This window comes from Heliangelus exortis, chromosome 17 (assembly GCF_036169615.1).
Source record: "Heliangelus exortis chromosome 17, bHelExo1.hap1, whole genome shotgun sequence".
NCBI lineage: Eukaryota > Metazoa > Chordata > Aves > Apodiformes > Trochilidae > Heliangelus > Heliangelus exortis.
The window spans coordinates 9,799,667-9,823,919 of NC_092438.1; the positions used below are offsets into that span (position 1 = coordinate 9,799,667).

The following is a 24,253-nucleotide window of genomic DNA, read 5'->3' on the forward strand; positions in this document are numbered from 1 at the left end:
GCAGTTCAAGGGGGCTCTTCCTATGCGTGGAGTGGCCTTGTAATCAAGTGGGGGTCCCGCGACGTGAGGTGGGGGTCCTGCAATCCAAGGGGAACTGTTGCAATGCAAGAACAGGTGTTGCCATGCCAAGGGGTCTCGCAACGGAGTCCCGCAGTGCTGGGGGTCCCTGCAATTCGCGGGGGTCCCGCAGCGCTGCGGGGGAGCCGCCGGCAGGAGAGGGAGGGCGAGGGTCGCGGCGGAGATGGGGGGGGGGAGCGGCCCCGACGTGTGTGTTGGGGGGGATAGGAGGAGTGTGGGGGGGCTGGGGGGCGGTGCTGAGGCGGCGCCCATATAAAGGCGGCGTCGGGGCGGCCGCGGCGGTCGGCGGCGGCAGCGGCAGGAGGAGGAGGATGACGGCGAACGGGACGGCGGAACCGGTGCAGATCCAGTTCGGGCTGATCAACTGCAGCAACAAGTACCTGACGGCAGAGGCGTTCGGCTTCAAGGTGAACGCCTCGGCCGCCAGCATGAAGAAGAAGCAGATCTGGACGCTGGAGCAGGACGGGGAGGACTCCAGCGCCGTGCTGCTCAAAAGCCACCTGGGCCGCTACCTGGCAGCCGATAAGGACGGCCGGGTGAGCTGCGATAGCGAGGAGCCGGGTCCCGACTGTCGCTTCTTGGTGGTGGCTCACGGCGACGGGCGCTGGTCGCTGCAGTCCGAGCCCCATCGCCGCTTCTTCGGGGGCACCGAGGACCGGCTCTCCTGCTTCGCCCCCGCCGTCTCGGCTACCGAGAAATGGAGCGTCCACCTGGCCATGCATCCCCAGGCCAACCTCTACAGCCTGGCCCGTAAGCGTTACGCCCACCTGGGGCCTCGCCGCGACGAGCTGGCCGTGGACCGCGACGTGCCGTGGGGCGTCGATGCCCTCATCACCCTCCTCTTCGTGGACCAGCGGTACAGCCTGCAGAGCTGCGACCACCGCCTGCTCCGCTCCGACGGCCGCCTGGTCCCCGACGCCGAGCCCGGCACCGCCTTCACCCTCGAGTTTCGCTGCGGGAAGGTGGCCTTTCGCGACGGGGAGGGTCGCTACCTCGCCCCCTCGGGACCCAGCGGCACCCTCAAGGTGGGCAAGAATGCCAAGGTGGGCAAGGATGAGCTCTTCGCCCTCGAGCAGAGCTGCCCTCAGGTTGTGCTTCGAGCCGGCAATGACAGGAACGTCTCCACCCGGCAAGGTATGAGGGGATGGGACACACAAACATTTCGGCTGCCCCTGGGGTGTCGCGGTCCCGGGGTGTGTCCGTGATTCTCTCGGGCATCGCCCGCCCCGAGCTGCCCCCCCTTGCATCCCTCTGGCATCAGCTCCTCTGCATCCCTCCAGAATTGCACCCCCTCGCTGTTCCCCTCTGCAGTGCTGCACCCCCACCAGCCCCACACGTCCCTCCAGCATCCCCTGCAGCAGCAACCCCCCTCTTTCCCTCAGTCACCTATTTAGGGTCTCCCCCCCCACACACACACTGGAACCCCTTCTCACACACTCGTCACTGCATCTCTCCCCAGAAGTCAACCATCAACCCACGGCACCCCCCTGGATGCCCCCAGCATGGCTGCCCGCCGTCCCTCCTACAACCCCTCCACCATCTTCTCCCTTCACCCCTCCCACATCTCTCTCCCTTCCCCCTCCTGCATCCCTGCAGCATCGCACGCTCTGGGTACGGGGGGGTTGTGTGTGTGCATCCTTCCAGCACCCCCATCCCTGCACCATCACCTCCACAGGGTGCCCAGGATGGGGGAGGAATGGTGAGGGGCCTGCCTTAGGGTGCAATGATGGGCCTGGAGTGGGGCGGGAATCTTGTGGGGTTTTCCCTTGCCCTGAAGGAGGCAGGGCAGCCACCCCTCGCCTTCCTACCTGCCGAGCTCATTGTTCACCCAACAAAGCCTCCACCAACCTCCCCCTTCCCTCAGCATCTCTGAGCCGTGGGCCCTGGGGGGGTGGGGGGCTGCATTCCCGCCCCCCATGGGGCTGTGCTCCTCGTTGGGTGGGTGGGAGGTGGGTGCCATCGGCTCTCCCCCCTCCCGGCTTTGGCAGGGTTACAGAAATGTCTTCACCAAAATACCCGCCATGACCTACATCCGTCCTCACAAAGGCCACTGTTCCTCTGTGCCACCCATCCCTGTCCCCTCCGGCCATCAGAGGCCACCGCGCTGCCAGCCTCGTGGCCACACATGGCACAGCTCCCCGGGCACACAGCCACCCCCCCGCCTTCCAGCATCCCCTTCACATCCTCCCCCTTCCAGCCTGGGGGGATACCGGCGGTCCCCACTGGGCTATGCTGGGGGTGCGGGGCTGCCTGGGGGCCCCGGGGCACATCGCGGGGTGCCAGGTCAGGCCGGGTGCGGGTTGGGTGCGGGCATGTCTGGCTGCAGCTCTGCCCGGAGGGGCAACACCGGGGAATTTTTTTTCTTTTTTTTTTTTTTTTTTTTGTGTGTGTGTTTATATTTCAAGGCTTCAGCTTAACCCCCCAGGGCAAGTTCCTAGCAGGGAGCTCGCTGCCTTTCTCCTTGCTAAGAGAAAATCCTGCCCTGCTAAGCAACCTTTAAAAAAAAAAAACAACAAAAAAACAAACCAACAAAAACAACCCTTAAAAGCCCAAAACTAACCAAACAAAAAATGAGCAAAGACCAAAAAAAAAAAAAAAAAGCTGCAAAGCTGTGCGGTGGGGTTTGGGGAGGAGGATGGCGGTGGCGGGAGGATGGCGGCAGGCTGCCGCAGAGCCGTGGGGGAAGGGCTGCTGCAGCCCTTTGTCACCAGAGATGGGAAAACCAGATGTGTGTGGGGGGGAGATGTGCGGGATGGGGGGCACCCCACGGCAGGGGGGGGAGCTTTGCTTGGCCGACCCCGACGGCTTTGTGTGAGCCGAGATGGATAGAAGGAGGTGGGAAAGGGGGGGAGGGAGCGGGCTCGCAAATCTCCCCAGCAACAGGGGGGTCTGGGCTGTGCCCGGCCCCTTTCTGAGCAAAATAGAGTGCTCTGGAGCTTGGACATCCTCACTTCGTGTCCGTTTTGGCTGGAAAAATTTCCACCCGGTTTATCCTGCCCGGCAGCAAAGGGAGCGAGATGCCGCTCTCCAGGGTTCGTTCTCTTTTCTCCCATCGGGAAATCGCCTTGTCCCAAGGTTGTGGAGAAGGCAGCCGAGGAGCAGGCGTCGGAGGAGGCGGCTGCAGCCCTCCCCTTTCCACCCCCAGGCTGATAAGAGCGGCTGTGCTGCTGGCAGATGTGCGGGATGGGGGATGCGGGATGGGGGAGGGAGCCTGGTGGGAAAGGGCAGCTTGTTCCCCGCGTGGAACTGAGGAGGGAACGGGGGTGTCAGCAGCTTCTAAACCCTCCCTTCCCCCCCATCCCATGGGAGGAATGGGGATGGGCTTGTGTGGCTCCCCTGGCTGGGAGCTGGAGCCGGTCCAACCTCGGGACAGCGCTGGCCCACAAGTGCCGAGTCAGCTCCTGGCTCGGAGCCTCCTCCTCCCTGTCCCTGGGACGGCCGGAGTCACCGTTCCCTGCTCACAGAGTACCAGGGACCGCGTTGCCAGCAGTGCCTGGGGGGACACACACGAGGTGGGTGCCAGCCCTCCCTCCTCTGCACCAGCGCTGGGGATGGAGGTGGCCCTGGCACCTCTCCCCTGCCTCCAGCCGCGGAAGGACGGGGGTCCCCGGGGGGTCCCCAGGCTCCGTGAGAGCCCCCATCACCCCGTTCAGCGGAGGCGGGGCAGGGGGGGTGTGTGGGGTGTGAGCTGCCAGCAGGACGCAGCCTCCTCCCCTCCTCAATGGCTCCATTCTCACCCCAGCTGAAAGCAACAAAGGGCCCTTTGTGGGCACCAGGGTCCCCAGGGCAGAGCCCTGGCCTCCTCCCTGCTCGTGTTGGGCCTCTGCCAGCACCCCCCTCACCCCCCTTAGGCGAGGTGAGCTGCCTGCCTCCCCCACCCCCTGGGGGAGAGGGTGGGATGGCTGAGGAGTCAGGCATTTCGGGAGGAGGGGTCCGGAGAGGGGGGTGTGAGAGCAATGAGGTGATGGGAGCTCGGCTCCAGGGTCAAAACCTCCCCCCAGCATGGGGTGGGTCGGTGCTGGCTGCAGTCACCGACAATTTCCCCCCCTTTTCTCCCCTGTTCATCTCGGTGGGGTGACACAGCCCTGGTGACACATCCAGAGATGCCAAGTGACATGTTGGCACTTGGAGGTTACCAGGTAGCCAGAGGAAACTCACAGGGAAGGAGAGGAGGAAGGGTTTTGCAGGAAAGTCGTGTTTTACCCCTACCCAGGACCTCCTTTCAGAGCTGCCCCCCAGCAGAGGAGCTGGGCACTCTCTGGCTGCTGTTTTTAGACAAAAGGATGCTTGGGTTTATGTATGGATGCAATGTGAGCCCGTCAGAAGGGCAGGGAGGGGACAAGATGAGTTTTGGGGCACGTGTTAGGAGGGTGACAGCCTGCCTGACCTGTGTGGGCAGAGCTGGGCACAGCATCTCCTGTGATGCTGGGACTCAGGGACCCAAAATCCTGACCCAACACCTCCCAGTGCTCAGGGGCTTTGAAAAAGCTTCTGGTGCTCCCTCCAAGGGAGCTGGAATTGGGTTTTCAATCTTATTTTTTTGAAAGGAGCCTCTTGGCCTCTGGGGAGTTGGAGGATGGGAGTGAGGCACCTCCCTGCCTGCTCTGGGTGCTGGGCACCCACCAGGTCTCAGTGAGCAGAGCCTGTGTGCAGGCAGCTCCTGATGGGGGGGGTTCTGCTCCCCATGGGTCTGGCCATGGGGGGTGGCTCATCCCACCAGCTGCCAGGAACTTGGTCTTCTCCACGGAGCAGGTCCCACTGGGGCTCATTCCACAGTGGCACCTTCTGCATCTGTGTAATGGAGAGGGAAAGTCTTCTACGTGCCATAAATACTCTGTGGCCCCTCGTGGCATGGAGGCTGACATGGCCACAGTGACCTCCTGGAGAAGCTTTGTCACTTTGGGAGGTGCAGGAAGGTGTGTGGGGGCTCCTGGGTGGCCATGGGGAAGGCGAGGGCCTCCGTGTGCATCTGCTGTCCCAGCCTGGAGAGCACTGAGGGCTGGGACACGGATCCTACTGACCTGAGGGGTTGGAAACCTCAGCAGCTGAGGAGCTGGGAAGCCCTTTCCTGCCCCAGCACCCTCCCTCAGCTCTCCTTTCTGGGGACCTCCAGCCCAGGGGTTTGGGTTTTTTTTTTTTTGGCAGGGGGTCTATTAGGAATCCCTGTGGGGCCAGATGCCTCAGGCCCTCAGCTTCCACCTCTGCGGTGTCCCGAGATCCCTGGAGCAAACCTGCCTTGAGGTGGGGGTGGAGAACATCACACACCACACACGGGGAATTTTTTTTTTTTTATTTATTATTTTTTTTTTTGGGGGTGGGGTGGGGTGGGGTGTGTGCGGGCACACCTCTGCCCTCCCTCCTCCCGCCTCCAGCTGTAATTAGCAACTTCGTCAAGGTCAGACAAGCTCTAGACTGTAAATGTACCGAGAGCTGTAATTAACTCCTGATTGCAGCGCTGCGGGAGCCGCCGGCTCCTCACAGCCCCGGGCTGCAAATGGGGGGGGTTTGGGGGGTGGCCGGGGGACAGCATCTGTCCTGCACCATGAGGACATCGCTTTTGGACCCTCCAAGAGGTCCTCGGAGCCCCCAGACCTCCCGCTCCAGCTGGGTTCCAGCTCTTTGAAGCTTCCTTCTGCCCTAATTGCATTCCTTTCTGCTGAGTCGGTGTAACCCAACCCAGCGCCGCTTTTTTTGGGGGGGAGGGGGCGGTGAGAGCCCCTCCTGCTGCCAGGCCCCGAGGGAAGCAGGGTGGGGGGAGGGTGGGCAGCTGCTCGGGGTCGGTGGGGTTTTTTGGTGGGGGGGTTGGAGGGGGATGGTGTTGGGCGGCTCCTGGCACTCCCTGTCCCACCTCCAGCCCATCTCTTTCCACTCGGAACCATCCCCCCAGGGTCACCCCGTGGCCTGCACGCTGCCTGTGGGGCACCTAAAAAACCTGCTGAGGAGGGACCACTGCCCCCAATTCAGCCCCCAGCCCAAAGTGCAGCAGCTCTGAGGCCAGAGCCCCTCTGCCCCCTCCCCAGCTCTGCCCCAGCTCTCCAGCTGCTGCGTCGCTTTCCTGGCAGGGGTGCAAAATCAAAACCAAATGTTTCCTCCAACTGCTGGCTCAGCCCTGGGAGGCAGTGGGACAACCACATAAAGCCAAGGATTTGGCTGGTGGTGGCCATGGAGCACCCTAAAGCCCCCCTGCCCTGAGCTGCCCCAAATTCTCTGGGGACCAAAGTGCAGAGGTGGCCACGGGTCCATCAGGAGCTGCAGAAGGTGCTGGAGGATGCCCTGGTGGGAAAGGGGCTGCTGTGAAGAGGCAGTCCTAGGAGATAAGATTACAGCCAACACAGCAAAGCCTGCCAAGCCTAATCCCTTTGGGCAAGGTGGGAGACTGACATGCAAAGCAAGAGAGAGGCTGCTCCCTGGGGGCCCACTGGGTGATGTGGATGCCTGGTGGGAGATGCTGAGAGACACCAGGGAACTGCATCTGCCCCAGCTCTGGGGTTGCATCTCCATTTCCAAGGCATCTCCATCTCCAAGGCCCATAGCTGGGGTGTGGATGTGGATGGTTCCTCCCTGGCTGGCTCCTGGGTGCTGCTGGTGCAGAAGCCACCAAGGCTGAGGGTGTCCCTGACACCCTCCCAGTGACCCTGTGCCACCATACTGGAAATCCCAGCGGCTGACATACTGGGAGGCAACACACTGGGGAGGGGACAGGGGCTGAACACGTTGCCACCCTCACAAGCAGGTTCTTGGCTCCAGGAAAAGGCAGATAGGTTGCACACACACACACACTTTTCACCCTTTCCAGGACCAGGATTGTGTGTGGTTGGATTTGATCCTGTAGCACCCAGGAAGCAGAGGAGGGACGTGGGTGCTGCTCTGAGTGCTGACAGCCCCCTGCCCCCCACCCTCCCCAAAAACCAGCACAGCCCCTCAGCTTTGGCTCCAGGCTTAGAGCTCAGGACTTGCATCCCAGAAACATTTCCAGGCAGGAATCCACCCAGCTGGAGAGCTCTGGGGAGGCTTTGGCTCCTCTAGCCCTGACTGAGCAGGTTCGCTTGGGCTCAGTGCCTGTGGGTGGATGTGCATGTGGCCCAGGGGGGGCTGGTGGTGGCCCCAGGGTTGTGGCCAGTAGCCCAGGGACTGCTGCATCCATCTCCAAGGTTGGTGCTGAGGATGGGGATGGCCATCAGCTGCCAGGTTGTGGCCACAGCCATGTCCCTTTGGGGCAAGGACATGTCACCCTGCCTGGCAGCACCAGGGGACAGGCTGGTGCTGGTTTTTTGGGGAGCCAGGGAAGGTCTTGGGTGGCTCAGGGCTTTTCCAAGCCACTTCTCCCTGCAAGCCTCACTGCCACAAGAGGCTGAGACAATTTATGGATGAAAAATGGTGCCACGGTCTTTAAACATGCCAGGAAGTGGGGATTCATAGGTGGTGGTGCAGCAGCCTCTGCTAATGGGTTGAACAACCTGGCTGTCACCTCTAGGGAAAAAAAACCTCCTACATCTCTTTTCCCTGTGAAATATCTAAGCTGGTCTTTGCTTGGTGCTTAATTGTGATGGAGAGTCCTGAGCTGAAGCTGGTGGCTGCCTCAGCTCAGTGCAAACTTCATCTCTGGTCTTGAGCAGCCAAATGAAAACCTGGATTTGAACCCAAAAATGCCAGGGGAAGATGGGTGCAAGGGCTTCAGGAGTCACCAGAGCTCACCCAGGGGAGCAGGAAGACTGCTCGGTTGGGTCTCCTGGCACCCAAACCTGATGGAGGTGCCTTGGGGTCCTCTCTGGTGTGTCCCCCTCTGCCAACTTCCATCTCCCTCTGCCCTGCAGGGATGGACCTCTCAGCCAACCAGGATGAGGAGGGTGACCAGGAGACCTACCAGCTGGAGATCAACAAGGACACCAAGAAATGTGCCTTCAGGACCTACACTGGGAAGTACTGGACTCTCACCTCCAACGGGGGCATCCAGTCCACTGCCTCCACAAAGTGAGTCCCCAGGGGCTTGGGGCCATGCCTGGGCTTTGGGTACCCCTCTGTCTGTCTCTCCCAGGGGAATCCAAGGGGGATTTTCCAGCCTAGGTGCTGATCCCAAATCGCTTTCCAGCCAAATTCCCCAGAGAGCCGGGACTGGGTTGGGGCTTGCCACACACAATGCTCAGGAAGTCCCTCAGGCCACATCATCCTTCCTGGCTGGCTGGGGCTGTTGAAATGTTGTACCCTGCAGTTCAACCCCAGCTGAGAGCCAGGCAGAAACCCCAAAACTCCATTTGGCTGCCTGCCTCCTGCCCGCGGGGCAAGGGCTTCCCATTGGGACGGCCACCACGGCGTGGCTCATCCTGCAAAAAACAGATGGAATCCGGGTCTCCCGATCCAGCCCTGCTCCTTTCTGAGCCATCAGGGTGGTACAGGTGGGGGTCCCCATCTAGTCCACCCCTCCCTTGACCACCACCCCCCCCCCCCCCCGCCCCACAGGAACCCGAGCTGCTATTTTGACATCGAGTGGTGTGACAAACGCATCACCCTGAGAGCTGCCAACGGCAAGTACGTGACAGCCAAGAAGAACGGGCAGCTGGCAGCCTCCATGGAGACAGCAGGTAAGGGACCCCCTGAGCGAAGGACCCCCACCCCCTGGGATGAATTATTATCCCAGGGGACGGATAATCCCTCCCTTCTTCCAAGTGACGCTCAGGGATGCGGCCACAAAGTTGTTCTTGCACCACTCCGGGTGCTGCGGGATGGGGGAGAGATTTGGGGCTGGGTTCTGTACCCCAATGCCCCCCCCTTTTCCAGGCTGCTCTCATGGTGCTCTCTGGTGCAGGTGAGACGGAGCATTTTGTGATGAAGCTGATCAACAGGCCCATCATTGTCCTGCGTGGGGAGCACGGCTTCATCGGGTGCCGGAAAGTCACCGGCAACTTGGATTCCAACCGCTCCTCCTACGACGTCTTCCAGCTGGAATTCAACGACGGAGCCTACAACATCAAGGGTGAGTCCCCGGGGCTTGGTTTGGGCTGGGGTTGGACACTGGGATCCCATCCCCGCAGGTGGCTTACGGGGCCACCTTGTCCCTTCTCCCTCTGCCCGCAGATGCCACTGGGAAGTACTGGATGGTGGGGAGCGAGTCGTCCGTCACCAGCAGCAGTGACACCCCCGTGGACTTCTTTTTTGAGTTCTGCGACTACAACAAAGTGGCCATCAAAATCAATGGCAAATACCTGAAGGGGGACCACGCCGGGGTCCTCAAGGCCTCCGCTGACACCATCGACGCCTCCACCCTCTGGGAATATTAATTAATGCACTTTAGCGGTCTCCCCCCTCCCCCCCCCCCCCGTTGCCAACTTTTTATTTTCCCTTCCTCCCTCCTTTTTATTCCTCTTTCAGGTTTTGTTTCTTCTCTCTGTAAAAAGATTTTTTCAGACCCGCTTGCCCTTTTCCCCCTTTCCCCCCGCCGTAGAGCCGGTGTGTTTTGGGGCAGGTGGATGGGTCTCCATAAATCCCTGTAAGAACTGGAAAAGTGATGGGACAGCCTGGCTATAGCTTTGTAGAGGGGTCTGGCTCTATCTCACCCCCCCCTTCCCCCCCCCCCCCGCCTTTCCCCTCCCTCCGGGTTTGCTGGGCTTGGAAACTGCCATACCCTCTGCTCCCAGCCCCCAGCATCACCTTAGGTAGTTTATTTTCCCCTCCTCGACTTAAAAAAGGGAATTAGGATCACCTCTGTGCTCACTTCTGCCATATCAGCACTGGTGTCACCTCGGACTGTGACAGCCACCAGTGTCCCCTGGAGCACCCATCCCGTCCCATCCCCCTCCAGCCAGGGGCAGAGTGATGCTGAGGGGCTTCTCCCAGCTCCCTCTGGCAGCTTCTCTCTGCTCCTGGCTTTCAGGGCAGGATTCACCCCCAGCTGAGCCAGAAGAGGTGACCTTACATATCACAGCATCCCCTGGGGACAGGGCTGGCACTGGCATGTGTCCCCGTGGAAGGGCCAGCCAGCTGACCCCCTCCTCACATAACCTGGAAATTATTTTTGAGGGTGATCCCATCTGGAAAACTTCAGCTTTTCATCTCCTTGTGTCCCTCTGCCTCTCCTTGTGCTTCTGGAGCACCGTAGAGCCCGGAGGTGGGGCCAGCCCAGCCGATGCTTGCCCTGAGGCTGGTCCTGTGGCTGTGCCTGGGAAGGGATGGAGAGGGGGGGGACAGAGAACAAGACTGTGGTGGGCAGGGGGCTTCATCCAACCCTCCCTCCCCAGTGGGCTTTGGTCCCTGCAGGAGCCTGGCTGGCTGATGCAACCCCCCCCTGGGTGGTGGCTGGAAGCATAACCTGCAGATTTTTGGTTTACAGAATAGAAAAGTTCCTTAGCAAACTTTGCACAGTGATATTTGCTCAGTACCTGTTGGGGTTTTGTAATTTTTTTTTTTTTAAGCTTTTTTTTTTTAAGGTTTTTTTTCTTTCTTTCTCATAAAATACTGGAATGGTGAGGGGGCCACTGAGTACCTGATGCTGAATTAGGCAGCACCCCTTCCCGTGGGGTCCCCTCAGGAGGGCAGCTCCAGGTCCCACACCTTGTGCCATCACAACCCTACTGGAAAAGAAAAAAACAAAAAAAAGAAAAAAAAAAAAAAAAAAAAAACAAAAAAAAAAAAAAAAAAAAAAAAAAAGAAAAAGACCAAACCAGTATTTTTGTTAGGCTCTATTTATATACGCTCTCCATGGCACTGTGTCACCAGTTGTTGTCTGTACTAGGTCTGCATTAGAGTGTAACACTGTAATGGGTGATGCTGATGTGTTCATTAGGGTGTTGAAAGGCACTGTATCCCTTAGGGCATTCCCAGGGTTGGTATTTGCTCCCTGCAAAAACACCAAGGAGCCTTCCCCCCCCCCTCTTGCTGGGGAGGCAGCACTTGTGTCCCCCCCTCCCCAGCCCACCCCATGCCAAGGGTGCTCGCAGCATCGCTGCCAAAACAGGGCCGGTCCCTACTGCAGGAGGGGCTCCTCAGCCTTAAAGCCACACCGGGGGACACCCCTCCCTCCGGAGGAGCTTGGTGCTAAATTCTCAGCTGGGAGAGCAAGTGACCTGTCCCCTGCCAAAGGGACAACTCCGGGCTGGGGTCCCTCGCTGGCACAGGGGATCCCGGCCGGGCTCTACCTCTGCTCTGCGCTCACATCCAGGGGCTGCCCGGGGACCACCCTGGCCCTCAAAGGACCCGAGTGTCTTGATGAAGCCCTAAGTGACCCTGTGACTTGGCACACACTTCTCGCTGGCCTTCAAACCCCCTCTCTCCCTCCCCAATTCCCAACCCCACGTCACCTCCTCCCTGTCCCCCGTCGCAGTCCGATCCATGTAACTCCTGCTCTGGCTCCTTCTGTCTTGACTCTAGGTCAACATCTCTCCTGTCTCCTCCTTATCGGGTGTTGTGACTCTCTGAAAAAGCATCTCACTCTGAAAATTTAGGTTTTGGGTTTGTTCATTTTTTTTGTTGTCTTATTTTTTCTTTTTTTTTTTTGGTGTCGTCGGTTCGTTTTGGTTTTTTTTTTTTTTAATTATTTTTTTGTAAGTGCCATTTGTATAACTTAAAAGAAAATAGCTTCAAATGGAGAAAAGATGAATAAAAGAATAAAAACCCACATTTGGATCCAAGCAGTGGTGTGTTGGGTCTGTTGAGGGGCTGCAACAGCCTTTCCAGGAGAGGCAGTGGGGGTGGTGGAGCCTTTGGCAACCAAATTGCTTCACCAAGATTGAGGGGATGGTGACCAACAGGCTCATTTCTGTCAAAAAGGCTTAAAGCCCAAGTTGGCTGGAGGCTGGGTCATTTCTTGAGGTGCTGAGCCACTGAGCTCCTTCAAGGATGGGAGAGCTATGTACAGGATAGGGAGATGCACCAGGCAAACATCCCTCCTCCAAACCACCTCCTCCTCCAAACCTCCATCTCCTGCAAATCACCGCCAATCCACCACCTCTTCCAAACCTCCATCTCCTCCAAACCACCTCTTCCAAACCTCCATCTCCTCCAAACCACCTCCTCCAAACCTCTATCTCCTCCAAACCATCACCTCCTGCCCTTGCAGCCAGGGGTGAAGCCACATCCCTGAGCCCAGCAGTGCTGCAAAAGAGCAAAGCTGCTTTTTCTCCCCTTGGCTCAGCTACTTCCCCCCTCCCAGAGCAACAGCCCCGAGGGGGGGGCACCCACCCAGAGGGGAGAGCCATGGGGTGCTGGTTTGGGTCAACACAAAGTCCCCTCCTTGGTGCTAGGGAGAAAGGGGGGAGGCCAGGAGGTGGGAAGCCCCAGGTCAAAGCAAAGCATCTGGATGGAGGAGCTGGGATGTGTCCTCAACCCTCCTGAAGCTGCAACCAGCCCCAAAACTCAACCAACTCCCCCAGATTTGATGCTGGGGTTAAACTCAGTTTTGGCTACACCTAAGGCACAGCACATGCTTGCTCCACCCTTTGCTGCTCTCCATCTCCCACAGCCCAGCTTGGCCTCTGCAGGTCACCACCAGGCTCCTGGTTGGCTTTTAAAAATCTAAACCTGGTTTGTTAGAAGCAAATCTGGGGAAAAAAAGGGCTGCACACCCCCCCCCCCTGCCCCCAGCACATCCCAGGCAGGAGAACACTGCCAGGAGGGACCTTCAACTTCAGACCGGGGTTTAAGCACAGTATCAAGGGTTAAAGGAAGGAAGGAAGGAAGGAAGGATGTCCATGTCCATTCCTTACTATAAACAGGGCAAAATGAAGCCTGTGCAGGAAACCCTGAGCAGCTCTGATTGCCAGAGGCTCACCCTGGATCCCCCAGCAACATCCCTGTGTGCAGCAGCAAACCCTGCTGGGACACACACCCAGGACATCCCAGACCTGGCTGTGACACCTCAGACCTGGGGACAAGGCAGAAAGGACCCTGCCCATGGCCCCCTTCCCCTTCCTTTTGTTTTTAAGGCTGGATTCTGTATTTACCATCCCTCCTGCAAGGGGGGGGAAAGGTCCCCCCCAGCCTCTTCCCCCCACATCCTGGTTTCCATTTAAAGGAGTGACTGGAAACCATTTTCTATCCCACCCAGTTTTCCCTTGGCAGCACGTGGAATGTATTAAGATTTTCCAGGGGGGTCAAACGGGTTTTGCCTTGCAACTTGCAGAGTTTTCAACAGAGATCTGGCAGGACAGCCCTGCCTGCTCCTGCCTGTCCTGAACCCCAGCATCGCAGTCAGGGGGGCAGGAGAAGGTGTTGGCTGTAACAGAAGCACAGAGGTCAAAGCCAGAGTGCACAAATTTATTTACAAAAAAATTCAAATTACAATATAATACAGGAAACTTTGTACACACAGAGTATTTGAAGGGTTTTAACTACCAGAAGGTAAAGAAAAATATTTTTTGTTGGGGTTTGGCTTTTTTTTTTTAAATTTTTTTTCTCCTTTTTCTTTTTTTAATAAACCACCTATTATTTTCAGCTATTGTTATACAAAGTTGCAGAACATGCACATCTTTACAGGGTTTCTTTCTTTTAATATAATGTTTTGCTAAGTGCAAATACTAAGTTTCTCTCTCCACCTTTAAGGCAAGTAAAATGGGACACTGCAATTAACCATCAGAAGTACCTGGTAGGGGATGAGTCTGGGTGCAGCCACCTCCTTTGTCACCTGTCAGGGACAAATGGTTCCGAGCACTGTGGGGCAGGAGGGAGAAGAGGATGCAGGAGCTGGGGCCCAGATCCCAGGCAGGTCTGTCAGAAACCACAGCTGGAGGGCTCTTGGGTTAGAGGGGAGGAGAAGCCACACACTTTGGAGTAATGTTTGGTGAAATGGATGTTTCCTTCAAAGAGAGAAACTGTAGAGAGAAACTGCTGGGTGCAGAGCACCTCCCCATCTCAGAGCAATCACTGATTCTCCTCTCAGACACAAATTATTAGTCTGTTCTTTTGCAGGAGACATAGGGACAGAGGTTCTGTCTCCCCTAGACCACGATCACTATGCCAGGGCAGGAGAAAACACTCACATCCCAACCATGAAGATGGAACAAGGACCATCCTCCCCTCACAGCCTCTGCCTCATGCTACTCCATCCCCCTCGCTCCATCTCTGCACTTCCCTCTGCCAAGGATCAGTTCTTGATGCTCACAAATCTCTAGATGTGCACCAAAAGATGGGATCAGACCCTCAGTTTTTGGGGGCTCCCTGCCAGACAGCTCCACAGCCCTCTGGAAGAGCCCATGCCACGTTTGCTTTGCTGTTTGAGCCACCAGTTCTGCAGCTGAGCTGAGCCCTGGCTCCTCATCCCCTCCTTGCACAGGTGGGTGCTGGAGGACAACCACAACCCCCCTGCCCCTGCCAGGGAAAGGCACATGTTTCTGAAAGCCTGGAGGGCTCACCAGAGCCAGCCCTGGAGCCCACAAGATCAGAGTTACCAACCCCTCAGGATTCCTTTTCTCTAAGGGGAAGCCACTCGCCTTTGTCCTGACCTGGGTCCACTTTCTCTTTACTCCCCAAATCCAGTGGGACACACTGCTCCTGGCTGCTGCAGCAATTGCCAAGCTCCAGACTACTTCAAAAAATAAATTAAAATAAAAAGGTGACAGCAGCAAGGGGACACCATTTGGTAACTAATGCTAAGAGAGACCACGGTGCTGAGGAGCTGGAACAGAGCACTCCTGGGGCCACCTTCAACCCAGAGGCAAGGCCCCAGAGTGGAGAAATTGCTGACCCAGCTCCAAAAGGCACTGAAGTCCTCTCTGGGAGACCCTCCTGGGGACAACAGTCCCCAGGTGTTGTCTCAGACCATGGGTAGAAACTGCCTCTTCTCCAAGAGCATTCCACCCACAGCCCCGTGCCCATCGCTCACCCAAGGAGACTCCGGCTACGAAGAGCTGCAAGCAAGGGTTGTGCAAAGCCAGGAGGAAGAGGAGGAGGGAGTTTTACCTGAAAAAGCAAATAAAACCAAGAGACATTTGGATGCTCAGATACAGGGGGGGGAAGAACACCAGGAGGGGAAGTGCACCCAGCAGGATAAAGCAGGATGCAGCCCAGACCAAACCACCCAGGGAATGGCAGCACTGCAGGACTCTGCTCAAAGCTGGCCCAGCAATGCTGGAAAAGTTTTTTTTCCCCCCTTAATTCAACCATTTTTTTTTTCTAAAGGAGAGGGGGGGCCTGGACAGCCAAGGGCTGCAGGGAAAAAAGGGCTTTGTGCCAAGGCTCCTCCCGCAGCTCAGCGGTTGCACCCCCAGCTTCTCACCAGGAAGTTTTGCTTTTCCTAAAACCCTGGCAACTTCCTAAGCCCAGTGATACTCACTTTTGCCTTTTCAAACACTTTTCTGAAGCCAAGGAAGCTGAAACACACATTTGCTGGAGCCTGGATGCAGCCAAGCTCCCTGCAGCTGCCTCCATGGTTATGGGGGGCTCAGCTAAGGGGGCTCCCAGCTCACCACTGCCTGCAGGCACAACCACAGGGAGAGTTCCTAAATTTCTTTGCCACAGCACACACCACTGCCTGGGATCTGCCCCCAAAATTTTTGCAATGGTGCAGCTTAGGCTCCAGGTGCTTCTAACCAGGTGTTTCAAGGACTGCTGCCAGAAGCAGGGAGAGATTTGGGCTGGCAGGTGGGAACAGCAAAGCAAAGGCCACGTTTTGGAAGCTGAGAGGCACCCACTGTTGGGGGAAAAAAGCTGAGCCCTTCAGAGGGAGTAAAGTTCAGTTCAACCCAAGTTCAGGGTGCACAAATCTGCTACTTGTTGAAGTCCTGAGTCAGAACATGGCTCTGAGCTCCCTACCAAGCTCTCACAAACTAGATGGCTGCTGCATCCCCTCACTCTACTTGCAGAGCAAGAAATGCTAAAAATGCTACATTTAGTTGGTTTTTGAACAGTTTATTTCTGCTGGGAGGCACTAGCAGCTTGCAGGGATGCTGAAGGACATGGGAACCCCAGCTTTGTGCCTCTCAGCAGGCAGAAAGCTGGGGCAGCCAACTCCAGCTACCCTGTTCCTGAAAGTCTTGCTCATCTGCCAAGTCTCTCCTCCCTTCCCCCCCAGGACTCACTTGACTGTGCAGCAGCTGCTCTGGCCAGAAGGAAGGTAGGATTTTTGGAAAGTCCCCGAGGAAGGGCTGCATCTCTGCACTCCACCAAGTCTCATTTTCCCTCCCAACAGCTGCCTGAACAGGCTTTGGCAAATCAAAAAATCTGGACGCCCAACACAGGGAGAGAGAGCCCTGGAAATGCAGCACCAAGCCCTGTTGCAGCCCAAGTTGAAATGTCTGATTGCAAAGGGCCAGAGAAGTCCTAGAGAGGGGTGCAGGGTGGGGACACAAAGAGCAGATGGAAAAAAACCAAGAGGGTCTGGAGCAAGAAGGGGGGGGGAGGAGGGAACATGACCAGGGTGGCTTCGCCCTTCAGTGGCTCCGTGCCAGGTGCTGTTTGGAGCGGGTCAGAACCGGTGTCGAGGCTGAGGGCCAAAGTGCATAGGCAAGTTGTGCTCCAGCTGGACATTGATCTGGGGGAAATCATAGTTTACCCTCATGTTGGGTAAGGGGGGGACGTAGGGAGCTGGGATGGGGCCGATGTTGAGGGGGAGGTTGTTGTACATGGGACGGACGGGAGGGAGGGGGAAGGGGGGGTGCACAAAGGGGTAAGGGGGTATCTGGGGCTGATGGAGGTTCTGAGGAACAGGTCTGGGGATGACTTCAATTCTCTGGATTTTCTCCATGGGCTTTTCAGCAGGAGGGCCGATCCGCTTGAAGCTGTTCTCTGCAGGGAGGAGAGAAAAGCAGAGGTCATCCCACAAGTGACAACTCGCTCAGCTTGGTCCATGGTCTCACATTTGCAGTCTGCATCTTCCATCCTCAGCACGTCCCTTCAGCACCACTCCCCCCTGCCAGGCTCCAGGCACCATGGAGCACAGCACCAGCTTTCCAGGTAGGCTCCTTCCATCAATACCACACCACGAAGGGAGAATTTTTGCAGAAAGGTGAGGCAGCTCCTTACATGTCCCTGTCCCTGCTGCCACTGAGCCCAGAGGTTCTGCTGCCCTTCAGCTACTTTGCCAAGTGGAGAAGAGGCAGGTCTGTGCATCCACAATGCCCAGCATCAAGTGAGATTTGGACACAAACCTCACTGAAGATCCAGAGATCAGGTGCTGAGAGCACAGTGCTCCCCTGTTGTCCCCAGTCTGATCTCAAAGCCCAGGTACAGACTGTCACTTACCTCCATTTTTCTTCCTTTGCTCTTTTTCAGCCTCTTTCTGAATCTCCTGGATTATCTTCTCATCATCTTCCTAGAAATCACATGGGTACCAAGAGTCAGTGGGGTCATTCCTGCTGCAGCAGCAATCTGTCCCCTCAGTGCTGCTTTTCCTTCCAGCACAGGAACCAAAAGGTAAATTTGGCTGAATTGTCCTCACTTGGGGTTGACCCAGGTTCAGTCAAAGGCAAAGCAACGGGGGGGGGGCAGGACAAGCACCTCTCCCAGAGCCAAGCCTACTTGGTGGAGTACAACTAAGGAGCTTAGATCAGCTTACCAGAGAGATCAGTGCTAAAATTCATTGACTTGATGGAAACCAGAGAGCTGCAACCCAGCTCTGCCCCTCTGAAGAGTTACTGGAGAGCTGTTAATCTTTTAAATGGCAATAGTCTATTAAATATTTACATTATGCTGGCACTCCTAGAGGTTTTGGCCCAACAGCTGGAATTAACACAACTGAAATCCTGGCTCTAGTAGCTAAATGGTGCTGTGGCCAGGCCATTTAGATCTTATCTGTAACTCTGAGGAGCATATAAATTGCAATATGTTTCTTTTATGTCTATCTCGAGGTTAGGCATGAATATTGAGACCCACTGCTCAACAAGAACACAAGGATAAGCCAGAAATTGAAAGCATCCTTCTGCCTCTCATTCAAGCCAAAAGAGGAGCACTGAGACCAAACCACACAGGTGGGCTGCAGATATCTACAGAGCTTTACCAAGGGAGCAGGATGGACAAACTCCTGGAGGACTGTGCAACTCCTGAGCTAGGAGAAGGCTGCCTGAAGCAGGCACAGGCACCAAGAGGAGGAGGTCCAGGCAGCTCTCAGGCTTTACCCAAGGCCACACTAATGCTGTCCTGAAACCAGAGCATCACCCGGATCCACACCTTGGCATCAGCTGCCCAGTCCCAGCTGGGCTGGGAGAAAGGAGTTTCTCCACTGCACCACAGCATGCAGCAGGTAAAGAGACAACAACTCCCTCCCAGTGCCAGGCAGCAGATGCTTCTGCTGGCCAGATGTGCAGTGACAGCAGCTGAGGTCCTCCCTGCCTCTGCTGGGCTGCATCTCAGGCTGTTTCATGCTCCTCGGGATGAAACACTGCCTGGAACTTTCCAAAAACAAACACAAATAGTTAAGCCTCTTGGACAGGGTACTCTAGATGGACTCCAAGAACAGGAGGTTCTTGGGGGCCACACAACACCTGCATCAGGCATCAGCCACTCCAGGTCTGCCAGCCTGCAAAGGAGCATCTGGATTGCTTCAGCAGCTCATCCACACCAGTGGTGGAGCAGGAGGGCAACCCCAAGCCCCAGATACCCCACAAAAGACTGTTTTGTTTTATTCCTCCTAATCCCAGTACTGCCAAACCCCATAAATTTCTTCCTGAACGCTCTTACTGTGGAAGATACCCTTTTTTTTTTTTTTTGAAGAAGGCTCTCAGACTAAGCCTGAAATATGCTTCATGCGTGCAGCTGTGATGAAATGATTTTACATCCAGCCAGCTTCCCAGTTCCAATCTCACAGTCCTGCAGATGTCTAGCAGCAATTCCTGGGCAGCTTGCTAAAATGTCCCCTCCTTCCACCACCAGATATGGTTTCCCAGGGAGACTGAAGTTATCTTAATTTGCAGAAAGCCACCAAACTCAATACTTCCCTCCCTTTTATTATTCTCAGCCAATGGTTAAAATTAAGACTTTCCAAGACATGCTGCTTTTTTTTTCTTTTTTCCCAAGCAGGCTGCTTCCATGGACTGTTAATTACAGCCTATCTATCTCCATAAAAACTGAAGAATGGCTCTTCTGAGCCTACACAGAACTTCTAATTACCTCCAAAGTATCAGATTGCCACGTTCCCTGGCTGGAAAGCAACCTGGGAATGCTCCACAACCAAACATCCTCTGCTCCTTTACTGGCTGCCTGAGCAAAGGGCAGTCCCAAAATTCAAGATTTCAATTTTTTTTTTTTTTTTCCCAGAATACTTTTTGCAGTGCTGTTGGGAAATGGAGATAGACACCTCCCTCATCTTACTGCTGCTGACTGGAAAAGATGCTCCTGAAGGTTTTTTAGTTACATGACAAATAAAGAACACATTTTAAGTTCAAGTGAACAAAATCACCCTATCTCCTCTTACCTTAAAGCCTAGAAACATGCAGGAATCACTTCTAAGTTAAAAAAAAGCTTTTTACTTTACTCTAAGTCTGTGATAAACCCCCTGACAGTGCTTCCCAGCCACCACCACCACTGCTGCCATTACCTAGGATGCTGCAGCTCTGACAAGCCCAGGGCTTGATGTCCCTCAGTCCTGCTGAAGCCTGGGGAATGGGACACATCAACAACACAACTTTCCAAGCTCCTCCTGCAGCCAGGGCTACTCGACCCCCCCCAAAAGTGTAAACTGCAGCTGACCTCCAGGCTAATGACAGATCGACAAAGCCATCTGTCCCCAGGGCTGTCGAGCCAGCTGCACACACACCCAAGGTGATGATGCTGAGTTCAATTACTGCAGCTCCCAGAGCACCAGGGGGGAAGGGGGGGGGGAAGGTTTGACACCAAACCCCATCTGCCAGGTCTCCCCAGTGACATCCATCTCATAGGGACAACGTAAAACACATCACATGCAACAGCCAGAGGTCCCAACTCAAGCCCATCACCTTTTGGTTTTCCAGAGGAGTGTAAAAACCTCACCAAGAACAGCCCTAGAGGAGGAGGAGGAGTTTGAGTTTTTCTGTGACTGCAAATCACAGCAGAGAGATAACAAACCACAGCCCCAAGAACTGAATTTCTCAGCTTTCCTCCTGCTCTGCTGATAAGTGGCCTCTCCTGCTGGAAGGTTAAGAAGTATTTCTGCTTAATGCCACATAGCAAGCCCTTGGCTTAGAATTATTTTTGCACCAGGATCTCTGAAAAACTGGTATCCACTCACAGAGAAAGAACAGAACCAGGCTACACAACATGCACCTTCCTGTTGAAGAAGCTGACGTTGAATTTGGCAAGAGATGAATAGCCAGAACAGTTCAATACCTGCAGCACTTAGGCAAGATCCACTTCCCAGATGGAAAAAACAAACAAACAAAAAAATAATGATATGTGCACAGCAAAATCATCTCCGGATATTTGTGAATAAAAACAAGCTGATGCCACAATGTTCTGGCCATTGCATTTTGCACAGGTCAGAACTAAAAAGCAAATCTTGGTTCTCCAAATATGATGCACAGTAGTGATTTTTGCAAAGCCCTGCTAACTTTTTGAGAAGCAAAGGCTTGTTTTATTTTTCTTTTATTCCACAGATAATTGCAGAGAGATGACAGATTCACCTAGGGGTAAAGCATCCACACCAAAAATTAAGCTTTCATTAGTGCACTTAGGGGTGGCTGTTGTGGTGAGAACCCATTTAACATCACATGGGGTGGAGGCTGCAGTACAATTTCAAAAGCCTCTTGTGTCCATTTTCCTGAGCGGGTTCAAGTCCCTTAATAAAGGATTACATTATGATTTTAACAGCCTGTTCACAGGCTCTGTGGATTGAAGGGATTTATCTTGTCAAGTTATCAGTCATCTTCCTGTCAGCTGCTTTGCCTCCAGCAAAAAAAAAAAAAAAAAACAAAAAAAAAAGGAAAAAAAGAAACCCCCAAACCCTGGGGGGGTCTCAGAGCCCTGGCCAGCCCCTCATGTTGTTTGAGCAAGGATGTAACTTGGCTCTGCTCCTGAGAGAGAAAATTCTATGGCAATGCTAAAGCACAGCCCTTCCCCATGCTCCACTGCATCACGGGAGAAGGGAGGTGGCCAAGAGAAAAATGCCAGGAGATGCATTCACCCTTTTGAGCTGCAAACGCTGCAGAAAGCAAACACGGTTGTTAACCATTTTTAAGTGGTCAAATGGAACTGAGCTTTGCCCCCAAACCCAAAAGCAGGATGCTTTTTCCAAGAACCAGTCCTGGAGCCAAACCAAAAAAATGCCTGTTCCTGGCCAGGCTCAGAGCCAGCCCCTGCAATCCCCCACCCCCTGCCAAAGGATCTCGGCATGGAGAAGCCTTTTCAGCCCTCTCCCATTGAACCCAGGGAATGTGGGAGCACCGAGCCAATCACAGAGGCAAAGCTGGCTGGGATTTGGGGCTGGATGAAGCAGGGATTGGGGCTGGGTTGCTAAGAGAGGCACCTTCTGATGGCAGGGAGGCTGCTGGCAACAATGCTGGGCCAGCAAAGCCACTTCCAGCATCCACCCGGGCACAGAGAAACAAACAGCCCATCGGGAACGGGAAAATACAGCAGGCAAAGGAGATAAAAGCTCCACCAGTCACGCAGAGACAACCTCCCCCCCTCCCCCCCAAATAAAACCCAGAACAAAAGTGGCATCCATGGAGCTTCTGAAAGCTCTGCTTTTATCTGCTGCTCTTCTCGTTATCTTTAATTATTAAGTGTCACGGGAAAGCGGCTGCTGCCTCCTGAAAGAGGGAAAACAAGAGACCTGGGAACTATTTCTGCTCTGTGCAACCCCTCCCCTGTCTTTACAAAAGTGCCTTCGCCCACCACTGCCTCCCCCTTTCTGGTTTTTGGGTTTGGGTTTTCTTTTTTTTACTGCTTTTTTTTTTTTTTTTTTTTTTTCCTCCACACACGTGTGGCCGCAGCCGTTCCTAATCAACTGGAAATGATTTTTTTTTTTTTTTTTTTTTTTTTTTTTTTTTCCACGATGGAGGCTTTTTGTTTCAAATCATTCCCAGATCAGCTGCAGAGAGCCTGAGCAAGACCAGGCATCGGCTGTCTCTGGAGTCTTGCTCCCTGCAGCAGGAAGCAGGAGGGAAAAACTGGCTTGGAACTGGGACAGAGCATCAGCCCCAATGCTGCAGGAATAGGGGGGCCAGGATGAGGGGGGAAGGCACATGGTTGGTGTTTCAGAAATGCAGAGTTCTTTTAGCACCAGGCAATTCCATCCCCGTGGCTTCCTGTCAATAACAGGGAGTAACCGTATGCTTACTGGGAAGGGGTTTTATAGCATGATATAAAAAAAACCCAAACAACAAAAAACCAAACAAATTCAGGGCTTCTTTCCCTTCCCTTCCAAATCCTGAAGGCAATGCTCTGTGCTTCATGCATTTCCTTAATGCATTTGAAGTTTTACACAGCCTTAGCTTAACATCAGCTGTTTGTAAGGCCAGGAGGAGGGGTAATTGCAGACACCTTATAATGATCAGTTTTCTGCTTTGAACTTTAATGAGAGGCCTTTGGGGGTGCTTTCAGAGTTTACTGCACACATCTTTAAACTTTAAAGCCCCCAAAAGCCACTATGCAAAATTATTGCTAGTCCAAAGACAAGTATTAAATGAAAAATAATACATCCACAAGAGCAGAACCTGGTGTACCAAACCAGTCAGAATGCAGCAGTCAGAGCACAAAACGGACCAAACACACCCAAAAGCCTCAAGTTTGCTCCTTATATTTAGAAATCTGGGAAAACCCAACCCCTGAGCCCCAGAGCCTGCTGTCTGCAGAGCCAGCTCTCACTGCTCCATCCCCAGCTTTGTCTCTGGCAATGTTGCATCAGCCCCTCCTGCAGCCAGCAAGGTCTCAGCTGAGCCAAGGCTCACACGGGGCTGCAGAACAGGCACACGAGGATTTTTGGCCAAGCAGCTTCCAGACAAGAGCTCCTGGCTCCTGTTCATATCCTACATGGGTGCAGGGCACCATTTAGCTGGAGAAGAAATGCAGTGATTAAGTGATTAGTGCCTCCTGCCCTGGGAGCTGCTGACCACAGCCTGGCTGCAGCTTGTCTCTGAGCCAGCAAATGCTGCACTGATGCTCTTCAATTAGACTCAAGTCTGATTACAGCATAGGGACAAGATTTTTAACTAACCTTTGATTATGGGAAATTTTTGAAGAGTCTGTTTTACTCTCTCAAGATCATTTGAGACAAAGACTAACAGATGCTGCAGTTCCTAGAGGACTGTCTTTTATTTGCTTTTAACCCAAGCTGATGAATAGCTTTACTCCTGCTTTGGAAAAGCACAAAGATTTCCTTTTTTAAGGAAGCTTAAGTTTTGCTGTAAATAATGGGGAGTTAGACCCAGACCACGTTTTCCACAAAGGATTTAACCAGGTCTGACAGAAAGCTGAAATCTGCATCTGTGAAAAGCAAATGGACGAGACCGTGGTACTGTGAGTGCTGTGAAGATGGTTCTGTAGTTGAGGCTGTACATGAACACAGCAGAAATCACAACAAATCCATCCTCTCACTCTCTGGCAGCCAGGCTTTGGTGGCACCTGTGTGCCCTCCCCACTTTGAGCCTAACCCAGGGAAAGGAGCAGCAGCTGCAAATTCCACGGGTGACAAGACAACCTGGGTCTTGTCTCCTCTGCTCTTGCACACACACACATGGCTGCAAACTTGGACAAGCCCACAACAGATACTCTCTTCTTATATGTAAACCATCAGCTGTCTACAGATTTCAACAGAACAGAAGAAATTGAGCCAAAAGAAAAAAGAGTTGAGAAAGGCACAAGGAGATGCCAACACAGCAGCCAGCAGAGCTGGGATGGGGTGATCCCTGGGGTGGGCAACATCCTGACAAAGAACAAAAGACTCCTTTGGCCTACAATGACTTTTTGCTCTTTCATATCCCCACGTCAAGATTCAAATTCTCTTCCCCTCTTTTCACCTGCCTGCTTACATGTCCTACATGTGGGTCTGGGACAGTGTCACAGCCCCTTCTGAAGGAGGGCAACGCACACAGGTCTGGTGCTTTCAGCCTGAGAAGCCAAGAGTTGAGTTCTTTGCTCTGCAGTGAGGATGTTCACCCAACTTCAACTCCCCAGCCCACCAGTGCTCTGTCATCCCAAAATAAAACCAAATCATAAAAAAAAGAGTGTGGACAGTGCCAGCTCTTTGCTGACGGTGGGAAATTTTTCTTTGCCACAACATTGGTTAATTAGAGAGCTGGAAAGGGCCTGGGTGACAGTGGCCTCTTTGTGCTGCTTATTT

General features: G+C 54.4%; 2 protein-coding genes and 1 long non-coding RNA gene across 5 annotated transcripts in view; 2 read left to right on the forward strand and 1 right to left on the reverse strand.

The window, feature by feature from the left end:
• The first annotated feature begins 350 nt into the window (after positions 1 to 350).
• FSCN1 (fascin actin-bundling protein 1) lies at positions 351 to 11,686 on the forward strand. The gene is made up of 5 exons (XM_071760626.1): positions 351 to 1,212; positions 7,893 to 8,049; positions 8,536 to 8,657; positions 8,882 to 9,049; positions 9,151 to 11,686. The coding sequence occupies exons 1-5, from the start codon at positions 390 to 392 to the stop codon at positions 9,351 to 9,353; spliced, it is 1,473 nt and encodes a 490-aa protein (XP_071616727.1). The 5' UTR covers positions 351 to 389; the 3' UTR covers positions 9,354 to 11,686.
• A 1,623-nt stretch (positions 11,687 to 13,309) lies between these two features.
• RNF216 (ring finger protein 216) overlaps positions 13,310 to 24,253 on the reverse strand; it is an 80,088-nt gene continuing 69,144 nt past the window's right edge. For all 3 annotated transcript variants that reach the window (XM_071760953.1, XM_071760954.1, XM_071760955.1), the window contains 2 exons: positions 17,245 to 17,314; positions 13,310 to 16,788 (listed from right to left, as the gene is read on the reverse strand). In XM_071760953.1, coding sequence (XP_071617054.1) covers positions 16,469 to 16,788; positions 17,245 to 17,314 — 390 coding nt within the window. In that variant the 3' untranslated portion in view covers positions 13,310 to 16,468. The remainder of the gene's footprint in view (positions 16,789 to 17,244; positions 17,315 to 24,253) is intronic.
• LOC139804124 (uncharacterized) lies at positions 17,147 to 20,905 on the forward strand. The gene is made up of 3 exons (XR_011729279.1): positions 17,147 to 17,415; positions 17,850 to 18,241; positions 19,255 to 20,905. It is a non-coding gene; the product is annotated as an uncharacterized lncRNA (long non-coding RNA).

Excerpts from the sequence above, each read along its gene's own strand:
- FSCN1 (XM_071760626.1), top strand. The coding sequence starts at position 390 with ATGACGGCGAACGGGACGGCGGAACCGGTGCAGATCCAGTTCGGGCTG. Across the intron at positions 1,213-7,892 it reads GAACGTCTCCACCCGGCAAG|GGATGGACCTCTCAGCCAAC; the intron begins GTATGAGGGGAT and ends TCTGCCCTGCAG. Across the intron at positions 8,658-8,881 it reads AGCCTCCATGGAGACAGCAG|GTGAGACGGAGCATTTTGTG; the intron begins GTAAGGGACCCC and ends TCTCTGGTGCAG.